Here is a 23,986-nt window from a genome sequence, read left to right on the forward strand (position 1 = left end):
AAGTCCTGTAGAAATTCTGGTACTGTTTACACTAATGTAGTTGAATGAAACATGTGCATTATTTGATTTACCTAAAGCCATTCAGTAGCAGAGCCAGGAATAAAATGCAGTAATCCTGACCTTCAGGCCGTTGTAACTATTACTCTTGCCCTAAAGCAGCTAAACAGATCATTCTCCAAATGTCAGAAGGGGGAGGGAGGGGGGTGTTGTCTTCTTCTCTTTTAATATTCTTTCTGTGAAAACAAGGAACGGTTATTGAAAAGATCCACGAGAAGGGCATGTGCCCTTCACATTAGCTAGAACGGGATGAAAGTAGCTAGAACCAGTGAACTTTGCACAAAACCTATGTCTGTGACCCCAGATTTAAAAAACAAGCGTGGCTGGTTTAATTCAGTGGATCTTAAAATTAGGCTTTTGGCATTTCTTTACTCGGTGTCCCTGCTCACTCCCAGCAGTGCTTGAAGACCGCTTCATCACCCCTCATTAGGAATTTTGGTTTTAGACTGATAGCAAAGTAAGGAAGTTGACTATAAAAAGAGTGAAGTTGAGGTTTAGGTTTTTTGGTGAGATTTTTGTTCAGCTTTAATATTACTTCTAATTAAAAAGGGGAAGGAAAGAAAGAACTACCATGAATGCTTTCCCACCCACCTGAAAGCTACCCCAGCTTACATTCCCCATCAGTCCTGTTAGCTCTACAATGACTAGCTAACAGCACATGATTTTAGTATCTAATCCTATTAGTCATGACCCAAATCAGCTTTAAAATGGTTAAATGCATAGAAGAGGAGTAGGAGTAGAGTGTCAAGAATAGCTTGGAAGAAGATGTTATCCCACATACCAAGGAGTTGGTATCTCAAAGGTGTCACAGTGATGGAAGTGAGGAGAGGACTAAACTGCCAAGTAGGCTTACCAGATAAACACTGACTTCCAGTGGAACATGCGCTGCTCCATTAATTGGAAATATCCCCTGGTATTCCTGATGCAGGGCTTCCGTGAAGCTCAGGAGAAGCTGTTCTTGTTCTACATCTTGAAAATAATACCCATCAAAACTGCCAGTGATTTCTTGTGGTTAGAGAGTAGGATCCGGAGCCAGCATGCAGCAGCTTCATCCTTAGCTCTGGCACGCGCTGGAGTGAGTCACTTGGCCTGCTTTTGTTGTGCAGTATGAAGATGGGAACAGGGCTTATGCATTTGATGGCACAGCTTGTTGGCTCTTCATACAGGTCATGATTGAAGTTGCTGTAAAATTAGGCCTAATTTCTGAAATTAATTGTCACTAAAAAAGCATTTTTGTCCTTAATGTTTGGTTCACTCTGTGTAGAGCTGTGGAAATGCTGCTCCATTTACATTTTTTATACTCCTGTTTCTCACCACTCTAAACATGCTATCGTGCTGTCTTTGGATGGATGAAAAGAACCACAGACCTACCAAGTAGCAAGTGGAAAACTGTAGGAAAGAATGTCAAGAGCACTGACAGGGTCTGAGGTAGCTGCTGGAAATTTACAGTGTATGTGTTGGAGTACAAGTGAGTGTCAGAAAACCCACCTTCGAGGATGTCTTGATGGTGTTAATGCATTCACATTAAGTGCAGCCCTTAACCATTTGCATATCTTAGTTTCTTGGTACTTACCAATAGCTTTGCACCCTATCTAGAGGAAAGGTGACCCAGAAGGTAGGAAATTTTCAAGATATTTTCAAAGCATACCTTTGCCAGGGATGGATATTGCTTCACTTCTGATTTTAAAGGGGAACAGGGAAGGCTTAGTGTTGGAGCTATCCCTTTAAGCATTGTGGTTATCGTCCATGTTTTAATCGCTACTTTGATCTGATTAAATCCTCAACCACAGAGAAATCAGCTTAGAGAAACATGTCTCCTGTTGAACCTAAGAGCAACAGCAGTTCAGAAAACCAAGCCAAGCCAAATACCATTACAAAAAAATAAAAGCTTTAGCTCTCACAAATAGTATGGTGATGTTGTAAATCACGTAGCACTGCTTTACAACAGGATATTTCAGGTCTCCTGATGGTGGATATCCAAAACGAAAATCACCTAACTATAGTGTGGTTTCATCTCCTGTCCAAACAGATTAAACTCGTCCCAAACATAAAATGAAACCTTCTGGATTTTGCTGTGTTTTTATTCTTGTGCCTTCTGCCTCTTAATAGGGTGTCAGGAATCAGGTATGTGAAGGATGGAGGAAGGGGAGGAGTCTCCATGCTTTGCCTGGGAGTTGGGGATCAAATGAAGTTTTAATCTTCTTTCGATCTGTCCACCTTCTTAGGACACTCAATCCCCTTTCAAGGTGTTTTTCAAATCCATACGTGGGTCTCTACCAAGATTATAACACAAGAAATATCCCATTAAACAATTCTGGTGGCACCCAACAAAAATCCTTATTGTGTGGATCAATATTAAAGCTATATGGAGAAAAAAAAAGTGGGGAAACTCCACTTATTTAAAACAAGAAATGTTTTTTCTCTATCTTGGATTTGCCCTAGTATTACTCTCAGTGTAGCTTCCGGCAGGCTCTGTGTTCATCCTTACTACTACAGGCAAGAAACATGTACCACTGACTGCTAATCCTAAATTAAAGTTACTACATGTTGTTACGTTGTTTCACTTATCTTTTGAGTCAGCAGTACTACAACAGTTTCATCCTAGAGTCAAATTGTTTCTCTCCAAACTCACATGAAGTAAGAGTCAGGATATGTGAGTCTTGGTTATAAAAATTCTGCAAGAAAAATCAGTCTTTTCGGCCTGTGGCTTTATCTGAAATTGTGAGGAAGCTCTGTTTTGCAGTTAAGTCCTTGTTTACACTCTCACTGTAGCTCTACTAAGCCAGAACAGTTAGACTACACCTCCATGTAAGGATTGCCATTTTAAAGCTCTTCTGCAAATTAATCAGCTTCATAAGCATTAGTTTGATCAGGGTTAAGCGACTCGCCCAAGGTCATTCAGGTCTGCAGTGTGAGAGGCAGGACAAGAATCGTGTTTTGCCGTGGTGTCCAAAACCTTAACGAACCAATTTTTGGCCGTTTTTGTTCACTAAACTTTTTGAACTGTTAACAAGCCCTTTTTAACCCTCAAGATGCTTAGAGCTCTGCTATACTGTATACAAACAGATCGAGCATCTCCAGATGCATAATCCAGGGGAGGCGGGGGTGTCACTTTTTTAATTATGAAGCTGCAGGAGAGAGAAGGCATGTACAAAACCAAACCTAGATCTGCCTTGGCCGGCTATTCTGGGAAGGCAACAGCTAACAAAAGACATGAGAAAGGCAAGAAGACAGAGGGCCCCAACCTATTGTTTCCCCTCTTCATTCCAAATAATCATGACTTCCATGACCTTCTGGCTTGTTCCCTCCAATGAGGATTTCGGGACAGCTGCTGCCCTGAACAGCTGAGCCAGGCATTATTTGCCTGGTTTCCCGCAGTTCCTTCCTCCCACTTCAGCAGCAGCAGCAGTTGAAAAGATAAACGTCTCTCCGACAAAATTGATCTGTATTCTTTAATAAAGGTTTGGGGTTCTATTTGGTATTTCAAATAATTTTTCCTTGCCTTCTCCTGAAATGCTTTACCTCCATTCGCTGTTCCATCTGCAGAATTTTGTTTCCATACAAGAGTGGCTCAGCCTGTTTCTTATGGAAGTTGCCTAAACTTGGCCTTGTTGAGAACAGGATTGCAAGTTTGTTGGAGAGAGTTTCAGAGGTGGTGGATTTGCAGCATAGTTCAGTGCTATAGTCTTCCAGAGCTACAGAAGAGAAGGAATTTCTCTTAGCAAGAAGCAAAGTGGTTTTGGTCCTTTTTGGACCATTTTTCCACAGTCGTCTTCCTGGTCTTCATCCTTGTCTCTCTGTGGTAACAATAAATGTGGATGCAACAAGTGCAAGTGTCTAACTGAATGCCTCAGCGTGGTGTGTGTGGTGCACATACGTACTGAATTGTCCAGGGATACACTGCAAAGACCAGCAGCGTGGGACCTCGTGCCCAAATTTGTCCTCTTGAGTACGACCGGTATTTCTCTTCTTCCTTCCTTCCTTCCTTCCTTAAGCAAGGGAGCATGTGTCTGAATGCAGATGTGTGACAGTTCTCATGCCACCCCACAGATCCAAGTCCTTCATCTGTGTTATCAATCTCCTGTACAGCACTCAGCCTATAGTTATCAAGTTCCCTTCTGTGCGTGACCTCCCCTCACTTCAGCTTCTGTCTAATGAGACAGAGATCTCCTATGCCTGTTCTAGATGGATCCACACCATCTCTTCCCCTGATTTATTTTTTAAATTTGTTGCATACTAGATGTATGAAAACAGCATTGCAATGCAGACCCTGTGAAACTGTTGGTGTTACTGAGCAGTTACGTTCCCTTCGCACAGGTCTGATCCTCCTCCTGCTCGTACTGATGTTACGGTGTTTGCTTTCATGGAGTGAGGGCCTGATTCAGTCTTTTCCTTGACCCAAGACTTTTGGGTCAGGCATTTATTGCTAATTTATACCACAACTTTGGCAAAAATGTAGCACAGTTCCACTCTGCCCAGCATATGGAAGGCCACAAAGCTATGCTTGTGTAAGGTTTTGCCTGCTTCGGTTTGGCCAGGCTGCTCGTGATGGGTTTTAACATACATCCTTCTCCAAGTTCTGTGTGTTTCCATCACTGCATTGTAGGCTTCGTTAGGAAAGTTCAACTCACAACTGGTTTTGAGGCATCAAAGTTTCAGATGAAAGAAGAAAATAAAATGAGACTTTGAAGCCATCACGATCCCAGGGCTGAATTTCAGTTCTGTGTTGATTCCCATGATGCGTTTGATGCAGCGTCAGTGTTGCGATAGCGTAATTCCACGAGAGGGAAGGAAGGCAGACTTAGAACGCTACCTTGGAAATCTTGCTTGCTTTGCAGGTTGTAAGTCAGTTGTGTTGGCAATAAAAAGGAAAAAAACCCATCCCATGGTTTAAGAAAAGGAACGTGGGGGAAGGGAAGTTGGTGCTTATAGCTCCAAACTTTATCTCAGCTCCTTTCTTTGTATTTCTGATCTCAGGCTGCAGTCCAGACTCCATGGTGGTTTGTAATTAAACCCAAATTTTGAAGGTTCTGTGGAGTTCTCGTTGCCTACCAGGTCAAACTGAATCTGGTTTCTATCATGGAATGGTTCAGTTCAGTTACCCCTTGAGGAAGTATGGGAACAGACAGGCCATTCATATTGAACAGATGACTGAGGCTTAAAAAACCCCTTTTTGTCTATTAAGCTTATGGCTAAGATATTATGAAAACGGCTTAATAATGTGCCCTAACATTTATACCACACTATTTTCTTACTTTAATTTTCCAGGCAATTAAAAATAATTGAAAGTTACTGCCAAACCCCCTGAAGATATACTTTTTCTTTCAAATAAGCTTATTTTCGTACTTGTGAGGTCACCAGATATTTATTTGACCATCTTTATAGGGGTCAGGCACGTTACACACAGAAGGGGGATGTGGAATAGAACTCGCATTGTAACAAGAAAGTGAGAAGTAAGAGCAAAAAAACCAGTACATGTCATGCCCGGTGGGGGTTCATAGTCATTATTTGGGCACAACGAACAGAACTCGTTATACATACACCAACCAGGGCCTAAAGCCTGCACTTCACTTAAGTAGTAAAAGTTAAATCTGTGTTTAAAGCTGATTAATTTTGAGCAGATGTAAACAAAAGTTTGAATGCTCTGTGGAGTGTGCAAGGTCCAGCCTGTCTCCAGGCTCCTTTTGGGGTGCTCTTGGCGTTCAGACGCCCCAGGAGTCTCTGTGGCAATGAGGAGAAACGGAGCGGGGAGAGAAAGTAGGAATTCTGTTGGTAGGTATAGATTGTGTATAGCCAAACCTCTCTAATCTTCTCTCCTATTAATAGAGTTGTAGCAGACACGACCCATGTGGCCGCGCGGTCACGCTGCACTGCGATATTGCTTAGCCACTTCTGCCCCTAAAGGCTTAAAATCTGTCACGTTACACAAGAGCTGAAAGCCTTCTTGGCTTTCCTCTCCATCCCATTCCCTTTCCATTTTTCCCTTCAAATTACCTTTTGCTGCTTCATTTGGTGTTACACAGAAGTTGTTTTGCAGTATGTTGTGTATCTCTCTCTGTACATATTCACATACATTCTCTGGGCATTTCCTCTTACATCTCTTATCTGTAGCCAAAAGGTGAGTTTATGTTGGAAAAAGAAGAAATACTTGTGGGCTTTTAATCAATATCTTGGCTATTAAATGAGACAATTTGCAAAAGGCTGCTTGTTTAGTATTGGTGTTCGTGTTGATCGTCCCAGTGTAGGGGTAATATTTTGGTCAGTTATTTTATTTTTTTTTTGTAACTGTTGCAAATGTTTCTCTTTTCTCAATGGTACTGGCCTTTTTGAAGGACAGAAGATCTCTCCTAAGTGTATCACTCCTGCATGGTAAATGTCCTAGCTAAAATTAGTTCTACTTACTAAGTCACTCACTGGAACATAGAAGGTTCTTCCAAAGCAGACCCTTTTTGCCAGAGGAGGACTGATTTGCTGCATGGGTTTGCCTGAAAGAGTAAACTGAAGGGCCCTCTCCTCTCCTTCATTCCTCCTCCTCCCTCCCTCCCTCCCCTCTTAAACCACCCCCTTAACTCAGCATCTGGTGGAAAGAGCATGTGATGCTTATTTCTGAAGGCAGCAAAAGAAGCTTGGAAAGTCTCGGACTGTAATTGGTTGTCTGCCTTTATCCTTGGAGCTCTGGGGAGGTTTCAGCAGTAATAACCGTTACTTAAAGTAGATGAGCTTCTTGTGGCTTTCTTAGAATTGTAGAGCACGTTAGTTGTCGGGTGCTTAAGGAAGCATCTGCCTGTCTGTAGCTTTCAAAACATTTTGTAAGCAAAGAATTTAAGTTTTTCCTGTCTTCTATATATGGATGGTGAAAAGTTACTCCTCAGAAATTGTGTTCTTACAGAAGTGGCCTGCCTTGACTGAAAAGATACGAAGGAAAAACAAGTTCCTTTTAATGATATTAAATTTGCTCAGTTTCTTACTTACAGCTATTAGCACCTAAAATATCCTTAACCATATGGTTACTGCTCTTCTCCTCCAGTAAAAAAGTAGTCATCTTCTGATAGAAAGACTCAAGGTGGTAATTTCCACTAGAAATGGGATGGATAACTGAGGCCTTGCACCATTTTGTTCCACTAGGACTAGGGGGTTTCCGTGGCACTTTTAACCTTAATAGGATTTGTAACTATTAATCCACCATCAACGCATTGGCAGTATACTTTCACCAGTGTATATTTAAAGCAGTCTTGTTTTTCAACTGAATTGTGAGAGACTGTTAAATATGCACTGCTCATTGACTTTACTATTTTGTATGCTATTTTCTTTTCCTCCCATAATTACTCCAATTTAAAACTAAACACAGACCTTTGAGCTTTGTCTTAAAAAATGCACAGCCAATTAAATATACAAAATTATTGTATTTTTGCCTGATGTGCGCTGCTGTAAGAGTGGTAGGGTTTCGAATTAACATCAAGGTGCCTAATGAAGTTTTGGCACAGAAGGCTATAGATGGGAGACAGTTGCCCTGAGAACTCACCATTGCGATTATTAACTGCGCTAGAGGTGTCGTGGCTTTAGGCATGCACAGCTCTTGGGCTTGTCTGGGAGAAACCAAGTATGTTGTCATGGAGGTGCTCTGAAGACACCAGATTCTGGCAGGATGGGACTTTGTAACTGCAGTGGTAAATTTATGTGTCAGCGTAATAGTCACGAAACCTGTGAGCATGGCTTGTGCTTGGGAAAGATGCCACAGTAAGAGAGATGAAAGTCAGATGAACCCAAGAGGAAGAAGCTCTGAAGAGCAAGAAGGTCTCTGTTAACAATTGCCTGTCCTTGTAAGTAAAAAAAAAAAAAAAAAGGTAGGGTGCTGGTAGCTTTTTAGTTGCATCACCGTGTTGAATCAGGGGCAGATTCTGTGCCCTAGGGAGCTCTGCAGGCACAAGAGGACTTGGGGAAGAACCCAAATCAGGGCAGTGTGGAGCTTGGCAGATGCCTGCCTGGGTACTGCAGGAGAGTTTGACAGAAGAGCACCCAAAGCCCATCTGTGTTCCCCCAATTGCCCCCTCTCCCCTTTCCTGCCTTTATAAACCGTCTGGTTGCTGCAGTTCATTGTGCATTAGCTGGTACTTGGGGGAGAACACCATGCCTGGTAGAGAGCTGGTATTAGGGGCGATCACAAGGGGAATACTTGTCCTTTTATGTAACATTTGAAACCAAAATGAGATTCTTGGCTGGCAGAGTGGACATGTCTCCACAATACAGGAACTGATGACTTGGAGAGAGTTTGCAGCTGGAGCTGAGGTGCAGTTACAGCAAGAGAGCCTGGTTTCATTTCAAAGAAAATGTGAGGAGAAAATTTTGTCCGCAAATGGCTTTTTAATTCCCACAACCATGACCCAACAAACAATTCAGCAAAGATTGGGCAAAGCAAATGTGTTCAGAGAGGAAATTTTGATTTTCCTTGATGAATCTGGTGGCATAACTTCCCTCGGCTTCAGTTACAACAGGAGCCGAGCCCGGCGTTCCCTCCAGCTGCCAAACCTGCGCTCTGCTTTCCTGGAACACCCACGCACGTGCGGGCGCGGGCGCCTGCTTCGATCCTTGTCCTCTGTCGGTCGCGCTCTCCTTCCCTTCGTGTTGAGGGGCATCGGGGGGTTCCTGGGCAGCTGTTGCCAATAAAAATTAGAGGAAAAGGGGCCGTTCGTTCTTCTTAGTCCCTCTGACCTGGTTTGTACTAGAGTCTCGATCACCGGCTCTGGTCCACCAGTGGGAAGTGTGAGTTGAACTTTTTTGTTTTGTTTTGTTTTAAACCACAGGGCAGGGAATTCTTTCAAGCTGTAACTTTTAGTTTCCACTGGAAGGGCAAAACAGGCTCTTAGCCAGTGGAAAAGAGGCTTCCAGTTGCATCAGCCAAGAGCCAGAACGCAAATACATCGCGTAACGAATAATCAGCTATGTCTTCAGGTGTTTCTTTAAAAGAAAAATAAAAAAAAATAGGGGTACTTTATTTGAGGGGTTTAAAATTGACATTGAGGTAGCTGACAGCCTCATTCAGGCACGGCTCTTACTTTGTTTCGGGCTCTGTGTGGCTAATTTCAGTTTTTCCCATCTGTGCAGTGCTATCATACCGCGATGGTTTGTGCTTCTTATCCTTGCCCATAGCAGAGGGGTTTCAACTAGAAGAATCAGCGAAGCAGAATCACTTTAATGGGCAATACTGATTTTGTTGAGCAGCTACTAAAGATTCATAGAATTCTGAGACTAGACGAATGGCTATTAAAAATTCAGTGTTTGTGGGAGATTTGGAGAGTTTTAAGGATTTATAGGATCAGACCTTTATCAAATAGTAATTTTATATGATAGATTTACAAGCAGAAGAGTGAAATAAAAGAGTAATTGTTGAGCTCAGGGATTAAACACCCAGTTGAACTGGCTGAGCATTTTTTCTCAGTGCAAGTTTCCAGGTAACACTAGCTGCATCTTCCTGCTAACCAAGCTCCACTAACACTGAGCTCAGGAAAAAGTTAGCAAGTTGCAGTAAAGTTTCCAGTGGCCCAGAAGAATCCCAGGAGGCTTCCCAGTCTTTGTGGCATTGAAAAGTGGTGAGATTATTTGCATTTCCCCCTCCGTTTCAAAATCAAGTTTCTGGATCTGGGGTTTACCTGGGAAGCTGTTGCTGGTTTCACTATACCACGGCTTACTGGGAATGCCGTACTGTTTGCTCCTCAGGATAAGTGCAATCAGCAGATGTCATCTGGCCTCGTTTTTGTACTAAAAGAATAAAAGGAAAGAAATGTTGAGACAGGAGAGAGAACTTTTTTCTTTCTTTTATGCTAGCCAAGGAGCTTCGAAAATGGATGATGACTTACGCCAGGGGTTATGTAGTGTTCTAGAAAATAATTTAAAATTGCCTTTAGAAAATGAATTCATCAAAGGGTGCTCTGTAGGAATTTGCTTTAAACTGAGATAGTGTCTGAAATAAAATAGCCCAGTCCCTTTTCACTTCTTCTGTTAGGGAATCACATCCAAAATTTATAGAAATTAAAGATTTTTGCACAAGTATGAGAAAAATTTCCCAGTTTTAAAAGATGAGCTCCCTGTATTACCATATGCCCAAGACATTACCTCTTTACAGAGCATCCTTTGAGACTAGCTGGGGAGTTGCGTTTACACTGCTATCAGTGAAGTGAAAGTGGGGCTTTGCACAATGAGAACATCCCCTCCCAGGAAGAGACAAAGGGAGTCCTTGGAGGCTCATCAATAGGAGGGGAGAGCAGGTTAGTTCCAGTGAGGGGTTTTTCACAGCTCCTTTTTATGCCTGTACATAACAGGCGCTCGCCGAAGCGCTCTCAACTGTGGTTTGTGAAGATTCCCCACAGGTCAGGCTTGGGGGACACGCTGGCAGCCAGCATGTGTGCTGTGAAGGCAAGAATAGAAAGCAAATACTTCCCATAATCACACGTCCCAAAATGACAGGGTAAAATGAGTACTTAGGCTTCCACCAGAGCAGTGAAAAATGGGAAGATGGAAAGTCTGGATTCCTGCCCAATGAAACCAAAATTGTGGGGGGAAAAAAAAAAAAAGCTACATACACTCCCTAGAACTGACACTGCAATGTGGTAGTTTTTTCTCTTTTAAGTGTATACAGTAGACAAGCAGTAAATCTTCTTACAGCTCCATAGAACAGCATTATTTTTAGCTTTTTTTATTATTGAGACAGCCCTTCATAGCTTTCCATATGTAGCTGAATATATTTATTTTTTTAATCCACGTGAAAGTGCAGTCCTTATAAAGACCTCTAATGCCTTATTAATCATTTCTGGACCACGTCACAAAGAGGCTTTAGGAAGCAAGTGTTCTGTCCATCAGTTGATGTGCTTGTGAAGGCTTAAAGGATGCAGATAAAGGGCCCTTTTCCCCACAGGGACGATACCTCTCATTTTGCATTTTTTAGTTTGATTTTAACTAGAAATCTGAAAGAGGTCCTAAGACAACCAGAGAAGCACAGAGCGCACTCCGTTCTCACGTGGTTCAGCCTCTTCTTAGACTCAGGCCTGTGGTTCATAAAAGCACCATGTGGAGAATTCTCAGTTCAGCTCCCAAGTTCAGGAGTTGTGGTCTGGGTAACCTCCAGAAGTAGCTTTGAATACTTGTCACCAGTAAAGGTACACTTCTTCTGAAATGCCATCTTACAAGGCTGTGCAGTGTAGTACCATCATTGTGCCAGCACGAGTCTGAACCAGTCTTGGGGCTCTGAATAAAAAAAACTCCATGGGTAATACCAGAGGAAGAGTTACCACACAGTGCCATGACCTCATTGTGCTTAAAATAAGACTTTGCATCCTTTTCTTCCAAGTAAAAGTAGAAGATGAACCTCATAGCACCCTTCAAAAATGGGTAAGTAATGGTACCCATTTTATATCTACAGGTCAGCTGAGTTTAAGTGGTCCATGGTCACACAAGTGAACAAGTAAAGCCATTTCGAATAGAACCTAGAAGTTCTGTCTTTCCGTTCCCACTTGTATTACTCAATGTGCTCTTCATGGGGTAGGAACAGGACTCGCATACTCTGCTTTCTCAGCCACGGTCTATGCAGATATTTTCTGGAGACTTTTCTGGGGCTTTTCAGGCGTTACTAGTAGCATGAAATACAGAGATTGGGGTAGTTGCTTAGATTTGCTTTTCATCACTGAGTAAGAAGAGCCATCAGTTCGTGTAGAAAGGTACTTTCAGAGCTTCTCATGCTTTGTTTATTTTATTGAATAGTTGTGCAGGTAATGAGAGCAATAATCCCTACAATTTTTTGTTCCCTGTCTGTGCTTCAACTCCCAACATTTCACTTGTTGTAGTGCCTTTTCTGCAAGGAAACGTTAATAAAGTATTAAAAGCTTTGTTCTATTTATGGTTAACAGCTAAATTGCCAAGTCAAATAAGAAGCACCAGCAGCATTCTCATATGCTTCACTTGCAGATGCCATAATTGAATGCAGTGCAGTTGCCTGGAGAGGTAGTTTCAATCCATCTTTTTCACTGTGTATAGGGTTTTTTTGGCTATTGGATAAGTTTATTCTTAAGAGCAAGCTAGTGTTGGTGAAATAAGCTTGGCAAAACCTGGAGAAGTAAATAGAGCATCTCAGTAGTGTGACTCCTCCTGGCTTTTCATGTGCTTTTGCTCTGGTACAGCTTAAGAGCTTTTGAAAATGCCATCTGTCCTGCCTGAATTCTGACCCAGAGGAAGACCTCCGAAGGGTGAGAGATTGTTGACTAAACTCCCCCTTGGTCCTTGACTTCCCTGAGTATGTTAAAATCATGCTGAGTACCTGTCCAGTCCATTCCTTGTAACCCAGCAAGGACCTAACGGATGGGTCTGTATAAAGTAGCTCAGAAAAACAAGCCTCTTGCTGGCATGAATTTGCTAGACATGATTCCACTGTTCTTTTGGTGCTCAGGCACTTTTGTAACATTTGTACTGGTATATCCCTAGTGCCAGAGGGTTTTATTCTTGACACATCTTTTGAAGTAGAACAGAATTAGTGTTAGTTTCCTAGGGGAGGGTAGTGGAAATTATTTGCTTAGGAGCTTAGAAATCAATCAGTAGCCAAACTTGGAGTCACAAGCCCTTTTGTGTTTGTGTGTTCCACCCGTGTCCTCTACAAAATCATCTTTCCCATCCAGTTTACACAAGGAGGAAAGTGTTATTAAGAATAGGTGTTTGGGTGGCCTTTCAGAATTTCCGTGGCCTGTGGTGCAGATGTGTTCGTTGCCCACAGGGTCTTTCACCTTTAGTAGGGCAGGTGCTGGTTTAGGTGTTTGCCCAAACTCCACGTTCCCTTGGAGTAAAGGAGTAAATGTGAGCTGAGATGGTCAGGTGATAGTTTTTAACAGGAAAAACATATTAAACAACCAGGTAATTTTTCATCAAAGGCTCACTAAGGTGGTGGGAAGACCCTGCTCACCCAGTGGGCCCTACGTGAACTCGGGTACGGACCCGTTGGGCCTGTGGTGGGGCACTGCCCGGCACAGAGCGGGCTGCGGCTCCAGCACCGAACCCCAACACGGGCGTTTGCTGGTGGTAAAATGCGCTCGCTGTCAGCTTTTTGTTCTGTCAGTGTATTTTTATCTTCTGATGTCTGACACATTGTGAACCCAAGCAGTTTCTCTCTGGGGTTTCTCCACACTTATATCAGACCGGCGTCTGGGCTTGTGGTTTGTGCCCCTAATGAGAAAGCTGCTTAATTTTCACACCCAGACGGAGTATCAGCTGGGGCAGGAAGCCCCACCCTTTCTCATGGTGTAACTGAACTCAGCTCTGCATGAGCCAGCAGCAGCAGCAAGAGCTTGAACAACATGATAGTATGCTCTCGGTGGATTTACAGCCCGTTTTGAAAATTTTGCCTGCTCTGGTTGTACGTGCTTTTCAATGGAGATGTTTCTGATTTACACCGGAGTTAGGAATATCAAATTGAATTCTTCAGCCTCCCAGTATTTTCCCAATTAATTTTTTAAGAGACTGAAATACAGATTTCTCTGTGTTGGGATGGGGGGACATTAAATCTTTCCTTTCTAAAGAACGCCACTTAGGATGCCGTGATTCCTGCAGGTATGGTATCCGCATTCCCAGTCCATCTTTAAAAGGAGTGGACGGGGCCAAGGGACAGATCCCCGGCCCCATCAGAGTACCTGTCCAGGGCACGCTCTCTCCCTTCACCTGTCTGGCTTCTGCGCAGGGGTGTTGGCAGCCCCATGCCCGGGGGTCACTGCAGCTGCTCCCAGCCTGGCGCACGTTCTCAGGGCTGCAATAATAGCTGCTGCTGCACCAGGCTGGCACTGCATCGCGGAACAGGAAGAGAAGCCTGGAGTTTTTATCCTTCCACTCATATCCTTCACCACACATACTGGAAATACATGCACACCTAGCCTGGGAAAGGTTACAGACACAGATAAACATATGCCGTTACCCCGTTTTAACAGATCTGTGTTTTCAATTAGGTTTTGGAATTTGATGTCAAACTTAGACCCATTTATGGGGAGATTTTATCAGCAGAGGGTAGATCAGAATCTGGAGCGTGGGCTGCTTTTCGGAAGGTACTTTTCTAAGCTAGAGGTTCCACAGGCAAGGCAACCTCCTAAATATTTTCAGCTCCTTTCACCTAATGTTTTCCATTCTTCACAAGGCAAAAGCAGCCCATTTTTCACTACCACATGCATCACTACACATCAGCTGAGCAACATAGCGAAACCTGGGCTGACAAAGAGCGCACTGAAGTTCGAAGGATACTAACAGGGTCCTTGGTGTTTTGTGAACACAGAGTTGCACTTGAGCTCTGGCCCTGTTCAGTGGTGCTGGCTGGTTTTCTACACAAGATGGGAGTGCGCGCATTTGGCAACGCATGCCTTTGTGTAGGCTGAGTGTCAGTTGTATACGACCAGTTGCAGTTCTATTGACTTCACCATTTTGCAGGATTTGGCCTGGACTGGGGTTCTGTCCCTCCCAGAGAGAGTGCTGACCTGTGTGTGGTGGTCTGGGCTCGTCCCTGGAGGAGAGCTGCAGAGGGTGGGCAAGAGAGAGCAGGCGTTGGCTGGTGCAACGGAGCAAAGCGTGAGGAGAGAACAAGGGCATCTGCTCAGCCCAGTTACGTAGTGTTGGAAATAAGGGAGGGAAAAGAAAGTGAATTACTTCAGGAAATGTATTTTGGTAGGTCCTCAGGCACCAAGAATCATATCCATGAGCACTCCCAAAGCTTAAAGAATTTTTTCTGGGCTCATTTTCCATTCTAAGTTGCAGCGACAAGGACCGGTCAGGTACCGTGCTGGCCTGGTGCTGCTTGGTCTGCTGCTCTGGTCGTGGGACCGAGCACTGGGGAAGGCCTGTCTTTTTGAGAAGTAGAGGGTCAAAAATTCTTTCTCCTGGTCTCAGGGTTTGTTACTGTAACACTTAATTGAAGTAGAAAATTTGATCAGACATGTCAAACGTGGCCCTGGTTGGCTAGAGGCCAGACTGGGCTGCTTAACTTCAGTTTGCCTTAAAATGGCTGACAGGGAAGTTCACGTGCCACATTTCCCTTTGGAATGTACTTTTAAAAACCTTTTTTTAGTAACTTTATAAATCTTTCTGTATCTGTTTCTCCTCAAAAATAAATTGCTTCAGAAAACAACAGTCCAAAAGCTTAAGTGGATGTTTCACATAGCATTGCTGGGCCCACTTTGTATCGTGAAGTTTCTTACGTCTGTGGATTGGAGCAAATGGATATTAACAGATCACTTTGCCCAGCGCAGAGCCCCTTTGACAACAAATTATTGCGTTGCCTGCAGTGGAAGGAAAAATGAATAGGAAATAAGGAAATATTTATTTTGGTCTCCTAGGGTTTGGGTTCAAGTTTTTTGTAAGACATTTATGAACATGGCAAAAAAGTTACATCAGATTTTCAGTATTTCTTTTGCGACTTTTCATGTTTCATTATTTGGCAAAGAGAGAAAACGAAATCAAATCATCCCTATTTGAGCCAATACCAAGGTTTGCTGGCTGCTGTGGCTGGGTTGGAAGTGTCAGAGTGGGGTATATTGTTGCCTGGAATGTGTCCGAGAGTGGGATGTAACCGGTGAGTCATGTGGAGAGAAGATTTTGTGTTCGGTGTCTGGTCTTGTTCCGCATCTCAGTATCTTCCTGTAGTTGGGAGCAAATGTGCTTCTGCGTCTTTGAGCGCCAGAAGGCTGCACAAACCAAGAGGAGGGCAGTACAGCACATCGCTGACCTGCTTTGGGTGTTTATAGGGGGGATTTTTTATGAGTCTACGACACAGCCACAGTATTTCTGTGGAGGGGGACAGAAGTGTCTTCAGTGGGTTGTCCAAGCAGATAGAAATAAACAAGCAAAAATTCAATCAAATGGCTAGAGGTTGTAGTCAGGAGCCTTCTTTTTCAGGAGTTTCAGAGATGAACCTCTATTTCTTGATGAATAGCAACGTGTAGTGCCTCAGTATATCATAGACAGGTGGGAAACTACTAGTACTTACTCCATTTTTGCATTGTTAAAATGGACCCTAAATACATGGTGGGTTTTTAAAGCGTGTACTGAGAGGCAACTCCTGCCTCAGAAGTTATGTTGGCAGCAGCCCTTCTCTGAGGCCAGCTGAAGTGCTTTACCACTTTAGACAGCACTAGTGTGTTGGGAATACTGAAGAGTCCTGTGGTGGGAGATGAAGACAGAAAAATCTACGTGCCCCATTTAGCTCCTGCTTTTCTCTCCCCCTTTTTTTCACCCCTTTTCCATTTGTGGGGAAGGCAAACCTATTTTTCCCCCATGCACACACCTTGTTCACTGCTCTTTTTTTCTAGCAGCAGCTCGTGTTTTCAGATCCATACTGGCTCCTGGCAACAAAAGGTTAAGCATCATTTCCCAGGTCTACTGAAACGTTTTGTGCTCGGAGCCCTCCTGATGGCTGGTGTCAGCCTTGATTTAAAGGGGAAAGAAGGGGGACAGTGGAGAGAGCTGGACATGAGACATGATTACTTTAAAAATGCAAATGAGATTATTCTATTGAAGTATCTCTCCTGGAACCTTTCTAAAACCTGCTACTTGCTCTCCTTTTCCCAGAGCTGCTGGTTTTCATGCGTGCCCCCTGGCACCGACCCCGCTGGGGCAGAGGGGTGGCCGTCTCCACGCCTGCCCGGAGAGCGCGTTCTGCGGAGCGCGGCTGGTCGGGGGAACGGCTCTCCCTGCTGAGCTTTGCCACCTGTTGCCTTTTCCATTCCAAGCCCCCTTCCTCCCCACCCTCCGCCCCGAGCTCCCCTCCCCACACAGCTCACCATCCCCAGTGGATAGGGTTGGGATCAGGAGTCACTTGCCAAATACCTTTCGAATGCTGTCACTAATTCTGCACAGACAGCATCTCCGAAAGCAAAAACAAATCTTTTCCAGTGCATTGTCCTGCGTGCTCTACAAAAAGCGTGTACAAGTGCCTTTTCTTAGCTGAGCTCGCTGGGAGGGACCATGCCATAGCCACTGAACGAGTCCAGCCTAGGGAAGCCTGAAGCCGTGCCCAAAGAACCCTCTGCAAATCCATTGAAGCTGGCATTTGGCACTGGCACGGGCTAATTTTGTACTTGGGGTTACACATACACACCCATGTCATTCTTCTTCATCTGCTGCATATGGAAAGCTGCCCCAAGCTCCAGAGTGCCAGGGAATGCTTGACTAAAACCTCCAGCCTTGGTTTGATTATGTTACTGTGCACACTGGGCTGCAGGAGCAGCAGGAGTGGGGTGTGCTGCCAGTGAACTGGTATTAGCTTGGATAGTCATCGGCTTGAGCCACAGCTCCCCACGACTGCCCTGCTTCCATGAAAGCAGTAGGCTGTTCGTGGACTTCAGGTCATAATTTCCTCCTAATTAAGGTGTGCAAAAGGGATGGCATTGCTCTAGTTACAGAGCTGTTGGGTTTGCCTGGCAGTCAGCTGGGAGTCTGGAGAAGTGCATTTCAACAGAGCTCCTCCCGTGCTCTTCAGGTAGAGTCATTTAGATCACAGTTTTCAGGAGTGAATGATCATTTGGAGAAGCAGTCTCAGAGTTCCCAATTTCAGATGCCTTGATGGGGACTGATTCTCAGAACACAAGATACTGGCAAGTAAGAGCCTTCCTTTCACTGATAAATAGCCCTGGTTTTGACCCATTTTGGGCTCTCCAAGTGTTGCCATGCCTGTGTTTTACAGACACACCTGTATAAATACTTGTTTGCCCACAAAAATCACAGTAAGGTGTAAGGATGAAAAAATTTAATGCAAATATGAGCGATTGCTAGTTATTGCAGCATGGTTGTGCCACCTAGAACCAGGTTGAATGGGAATAGGGAAGGGTAGAGGGTTCAGAACCGCGAAAAGAAAGGAAAGAAAAAGGAATAGAGACTGAGGTGGTGTGTTTCTCTTATTATTTCTAGTCGTGATGCAGCATAAGGTCCAGAACCTTCTTCCTCCCTGCTGATAGACGTGTTTTTACTGGCAGGGCTTCAAGCTGGTATCCCCACTGCACCAGTTAAACCAGTAGTTACCAATTTTTTTGCAAGCCACGCTGGGACTATAGGAATTTTATTCCTTTGCAGTGTTGAAGGAAAGGGGTTTTGCTTGCCAAAGGGCTTTCTTATGCTTGAGGATGATTTATGGGCCAAGCTGAGCCACTTGTGGAAAAGGCAAAGCAGCTTTTGGCAGCACCCCCAGAATCCACTGCAGCTGTGGGGTAGTGAAGTCATCGGCATAACAACCACTGCAAACAGAATAACAAAGTCTGTTCTGTTCTCGTTTAAAATAATCTTTCCAGTTCAGCAACCACATTAAACCTTACCTTTCTGCATACAAAAATAATAAAAGGCAGATAGTTCTCTGCAGCATGGTGTGAATGTCTCGCTTATATTACTGCCTCTCACTCCTGCACCATCTACACTTTCTTGAAGTATCTTAAATGAAGGAATGACACCGCATCGTGTCCTCGTTTGTGTCTGTCCCTTGTTTTCACGCCTTTGTTTTTCATTAGGTTCAAAAACGCAGAAAAAAAACCCCAGTGTGTATTTCTTTTAAATACAAAATTTGCCTTTGCCTTGTAACCTGTTTCTAAGCTGCGTGCCTGTCTCTGTTTCAGGTCCCTTCAGATCCTCCTGCTTCCAAAAAGCCCAAAATAGATGACTCTGCTTCCCAATCTCCAGCTTCTACTGAGAAGGAAAAACAGTCCAGTTGGTTACGGTCCTTATCCAGTTCATCTAATAAGGTGATTGCTGAATATTTTGTAATCAAAAGAGAGATCTTATTAGCCTGTAGCATCCCTCTACTGAAACCAGAAGAGAAAATGAGAGAAAGAACTTGCCCAGGTTTTCTAAATTAATAACATTTCAGTCCTTCTAGTAAACATTGAGCTATACAGTCCTCCCAGTTCCCTTGCCATCTTCCAGTGCTCACTGACCTTGATTGTGACAATGCAGTAAGCAATTCCTTCATGCCTTTGAGGTACAAGAATCCTGAAAGACTCAGGAGCCTTTTGTGGTCTCTGCAGCCTGCATACAACTTATTGTCAAAGAAAAAATGTGTGAGGTTCTACATTAGTACAGTTCACCTCTTCCCCTGGAATCTACTACGTAAGCAGGTCCTAGGCAGTGGGGGAGTAGTTTCAGAGATAACAGAACGTGTACTGAAAAGCATCCCTAGCGCTCCCTGTGATTTACAGTTTAAAAGATTGTATTTACTTATTTTTCTTTCCCCTCCTTCCCAGAGTATTGGCTGTGTCCATCCCCGTCAGCGTCTCTCAGCTTTCCGGCCCTGGTCCCCTGCTGTATCGGCAAACGAGAAGGAGCTTTCAGCCCACCTTCCTGCATTGATCCGGGACAGGTAGGGAGACACGAACTGAAGGGAGAGTGGGGTTAGCAGCCGTGGAGATTGATCTGGCAGCAAGTTGCTGTAGGTTTGTTCCCTTGCACTGTTAACTGGTGGCTCTGTAATTCAGTCAGTCCACTAGTATCAGGTTAAAAAGCATTGGCAGCTGCAGTGTTTTAATTTGCAGAAGGGAAACAAAAAGAAGTACTGATATTTTGTGCATTCATTAAATGGGTTTTCTTAGGTGAAACGTGCCATAGAAGTCTGAAAGGAAGGCTGCTTTGTGAGCTTAGGATCATTTTGGGGTGCAGTCATCAGAAGTTCTCGGGCTTCACTGTTTAAAGGACAGTTGAGTTCCTCTCTTAGGGCGGGTGGTCAGGGACCAGCCAGCCATTTCCAGGCGACTGCCAGCGGGTACCTGCAGCAGCTCGGTGACACTGCCCGGTCAGCACGGTGCCAGCACAGCTGCGTGCTGCCTCCTGCCGTGACACACCGTAGGAGGGCGAAGGACTGAATGGGCACCACAGGCTGCCCCGTTCCCCCTTGATGGCCAGTGGTCCTGGGGGGCCACGGCAGAGCACACGGGGCAGGGGAGCCTGTGGAAGACTCCTCAGCTTGTCAGACCCATTGGAAAGCTGATGTTACTGGCCAGGTTGTGCTCTTGGATAGGAACATAATTAAACTGGTACAAGAATGAGTCACGACCCATACTAGGTGGGACTGCTGGTGTCACAGCTAGAACGGAAAGTGTCAGGGCAGTTACACAGGCCTTTGCCAGACTTGAACTGTTCGGTCTGAGAAATCCTTGTGCCAGATTTCTGCCTAAGGGTAATGGTTTCTTTGGAAAGTTTGACTAAAGAGGCCAGGTGTTCTTAGGGAGCGTTATGGAGAACATATTTTGCTGCCCTTATGAACAAGTTTCTTAGAAGCTGTGGGGATTGATTTTAAAAAAAAACAAAGGAAAAGACAAGAAAGCCTCCTAGCATATCCTTGCTTTTAAACAGATTTTTCAGTTAGGCAGGGAAAGAAGGGCTAAACTGGTGTAAGAGTACACCGTTGGTATCCCTGTGAGAAATTTGGCCAGTTTAAGTCTTGGAAAAAAACCACCTTCAACAGGTTCAGGAGAAATGTTAATATATTGACTGAAGATACGTCATGTAGTAGATGCTGAAAGGAAGTTGCAAAGACAGTCTTTGCTGTGGTTTTTTTGCAAAATTCTGTGTATTTGACAATGCAATATTGCTGTCCCTTAACATAGATTTGTTGGGTTTTTTAACTGTGCTTTTACATACGTGCACTCAGGTGCATGCTGTGTCAAAAAATTAAACGATACACAAGAATACGCTTTTTGTGCTCTGGTGGCCTTTCGTAAGGAAGTGCCATTTCCAGGTTTACAAAACATTCGTGGATAGACTGAAGTAAAACTGTGCCATTAGGTAAAACAACAATGCGTGAAGATCATGAGGAAACATCACAATAATTTTTAGGCTCTGAGAGATCTCATCTCCGTGGTGCTCTTAGAATATGTGGCACTTCGAGTAGGATCCCTTGTGAACTGGGTGGAGATCAGCTGTATAAATCATCTTCACATTTAAATGAGTGCAAAACGCTGAGCAAATATATAGGCAGATTCTTAGCTGGTGTAAACCAGTGGAGCTTCACTGTCACTCCAGTGAGGGTCTTGCAGTTCCAGTGTAACACGTGGATTGGGAAGCATTTTAAAGCCAAGAATATGACTATTTTCTCCTTCCTTTTCCTCCCCCTCTGAAGCAGTTTTTACTCCTACAAAAGCTTCGAGAATGCTGTGGCCCCCAACGTGGCACTTGCACCTCCAGCCCAACAGAAAATTGTCAGCAACCCGCCCTGTGCCACGGTGGTGTCACGGAGCAGCGAGCCCCTGAGCAGCACTGTCCAGCCACGGAAAAGAAAACTTGCTGCAGAGAACACGGCTGTCCCAGAAGCAGCAGCCACTGTTGCAGCCACTGTTACTGCCACTGAAGAGGATAAGGAATCAGAAGCAGAAATCGAAGTAGAAACCAGGGAAGAATGTAAGTGACAGTTATATCTGCCTTTATTTTCTTTGGTTTGTGCTGGATTTTCCTCAGTAATCCACAGGAGTTAGCTGTTCAGCTTCTGTTGTGTTTAAATATAATTCTGGAAGCCTAATACCTCAATGGGATGTAAAAATACAGCGTTATCCAAAAAGAAGGAATCTGACCCACTGAAAGGGGCAGGATCATGTGGGTTTCCCTGAAGAACGACTATGGAGAAAACACTGTTTGTGACATAAATTCCAAAGTCACAATTCAGGCAGATTGTAAGTTGGGGCCTTAAGTCAGGTTTGCATTTTCATCACATTTCATGTATCAAAGTATAAAACGAGGATTTTCTTTCTTCCATTTTTTTCATTGAATATTGAGTATCTCCTCTGTACAAAAGGGCCTCAGCATATTTTGAGTTATATTAGTTTTAGACATTTTTTTAATTAATTTTCAATGTTTCTGTTTTTCAGTCACCTCCTCCTTATCCTCGCTCTCCTCGCCATCCTTCACTTCATCCAGCTCTGCAAAGGACATGAGCTCCCCTGGGATGCAAGCCCCAGTCCCAGTCAACAGTTCATACGAGGCTGCAGCACATTCTGACTCTCACAGCAGTGGGCTGGAAGCTGAGCTGGAGCACCTAAGGCAGGCCCTGGACAGTGGCCTGGATACAAAAGAAGCCAAAGAAAAATTCCTCCATGAAGTTGTTAAAATGAGAGTGAAGCAGGAAGAGAAGCTGAACGCCGCCTTGCAAGCCAAACGCAGCCTACATCAGGTAATGCTGAACAACAGCTTTCTCTTACCTCTGTCTGCAAATACTCTTCAGGTAGAACCCATTAGGGAGTCTCGTGTAAAATATTGCCTCGTTTTTCCCGGCTAGCAGCGGGCTTTACTGGGGTGCTGTTTGTGCAGTCAGCTGGGAACCAAACTATACAGGAACCATTCCCACGTTTTTAAGCTTGCCACCTGTTGTTGCCTTAGGCTGTAAATCCATGGTTACCAAAATCAACAGCTTTTCATGACTGAAAAAATCTTCTAGTCCAGCACAGTTTATTTTGTTTTCATTTCACTGAACTAGAAACATTTCTGTCCTTATGGAGGCTTTATCTGTAGTTTTATAAGATTGTAAAAATCCTGCCATTGCCCAGCTGAGGGAGGACGCAGAGACCTGAATGTTTCTTGCTTCATTCAGTGAAGCAGCTTCTTATTTCCATCCTTGATACATCAGTGACATCAAGGAAAGAGCAGTCAGACAAAAGACACCTCAGATAAGTACAGGCCAGGAGCAAACCACAGCGGCCAAGGGAATGGCAGGTGAACTTCTCTTCACTTGGGGAACGAAACAAAAGGACAGTAGCCCCCAGGGGTGATCTGTGTGCAGGGTGACTGCTGCGTTTAAAAAGCCACCAAAACCCCCCAATCCTTAGAAGCCCAGTAGTAGATTCAAGTATTCTTCTAGCAGGCAGGAGGAGGTGAGAGAGAGATTGTGTGAAGTGCGCAGATATGATCACAATTAGAATTTTAGCAGCAGTTTTCCAGCTCGGATTGCTGCAAGAGCTGCGGTGTCAGGATCCCGTGTCCGTGGTGCAGACCCCTGGGGTGAAGGTGGCAGGTCACGGCCCAGCTGCAGGTCCCTGTCCCAGAGGGGCAGGCCCAGAGCTGTCTTTTCAACTGAACTCTGCTTGTTCGTTGTCACCTTGAGCAAATCACTTCATTCCCTTGTGTTTCAGTAAATACACGTTTTATTGTATGTATTTAAAAGTAAAAGTAAGTATTGAAAAATTAGCTTTAAATATATTAGTTATAAATATCTAAAATAAATACACCGTGTGTGTTTAATGTAAAGCAGGAGTTGTGTGAAGTAATTGAAGCAGCATTGAGTGTTGAGGCAGTAAATCAAGCAGCATGTCAGAGCGAGAGGCAATCCGGTCTCTGGCCATCGTTTTCCATCTGGGCAGCTGTGGGTTTCCAGTTCCACGGACGTGTGTGCGGCTTCCAAGGCAGGGCCGGGTAACAATGGCCTGGCTGGGAAGTGAGATTGTCAGGAGAGTGAATTTCCCATGACCCGACTGCAGCGTTACTTAACAGAAACACATTGCCGAGAGGGTTTGACAGGGAGGAAATGCTGCTTCTGGGGAAAAAAATGTCGAACTTGAGTTTCTAGTTTAACCATTTAGGAGACAGACCTTTAGGGAGCCACAGTTTTGTGCTTATGATGAATGTGTCTTTTAACAGCAGCTTTTTAACAACTTGGGAGTTTCTTCCTTTGTACCTGTAGGTTCCTTATCATTATCACTTCAATTAACGGCTCTCTTGGATTTGAGGTTTCAGGGGAGCAGCTCCTGTTAAGGACGTGGGCAGTGAGAGTGGCCATTCCCAGAGCAAAGCGTGGTTTCGATTTAGCTTGAGGTTTTAGGCTGGGGTTTTGCAGACGCTGTGACAGAGCGGTCTGTTGGCTGGTTGCCAAGAGCCTCAGGGCTCCCCCAGTCACCTACAGCAAACCCACAGGGCCTTGAGTTAGAAAGCAGATACACAATTTGGTTTTTCTCATAAT

General features: G+C 44.2%; 1 protein-coding gene across 3 annotated transcripts in view; it reads left to right on the forward strand.

The window, feature by feature from the left end:
- SKI (SKI proto-oncogene) overlaps positions 1-23,986 on the forward strand; it is a 106,006-nt gene that overhangs the window by 76,826 nt on the left and 5,194 nt on the right. For 2 of the 3 annotated variants that reach the window (XM_068414961.1, XM_068414962.1), the window contains 4 exons: positions 18,669-18,794; positions 19,293-19,408; positions 21,164-21,441; positions 21,906-22,207. In XM_068414961.1, coding sequence (XP_068271062.1) covers positions 18,669-18,794; positions 19,293-19,408; positions 21,164-21,441; positions 21,906-22,207 — 822 coding nt within the window. The remainder of the gene's footprint in view (positions 1-18,668; positions 18,795-19,292; positions 19,409-21,163; positions 21,442-21,905; positions 22,208-23,986) is intronic. The other variant, XM_068414963.1, reaches the window with a different exon arrangement.

Source organism: Nyctibius grandis, chromosome 17 (genome assembly GCF_013368605.1).
Source record: "Nyctibius grandis isolate bNycGra1 chromosome 17, bNycGra1.pri, whole genome shotgun sequence".
In the NCBI taxonomy this organism is placed as follows: Eukaryota; Metazoa; Chordata; class Aves; order Nyctibiiformes; family Nyctibiidae; genus Nyctibius; species Nyctibius grandis.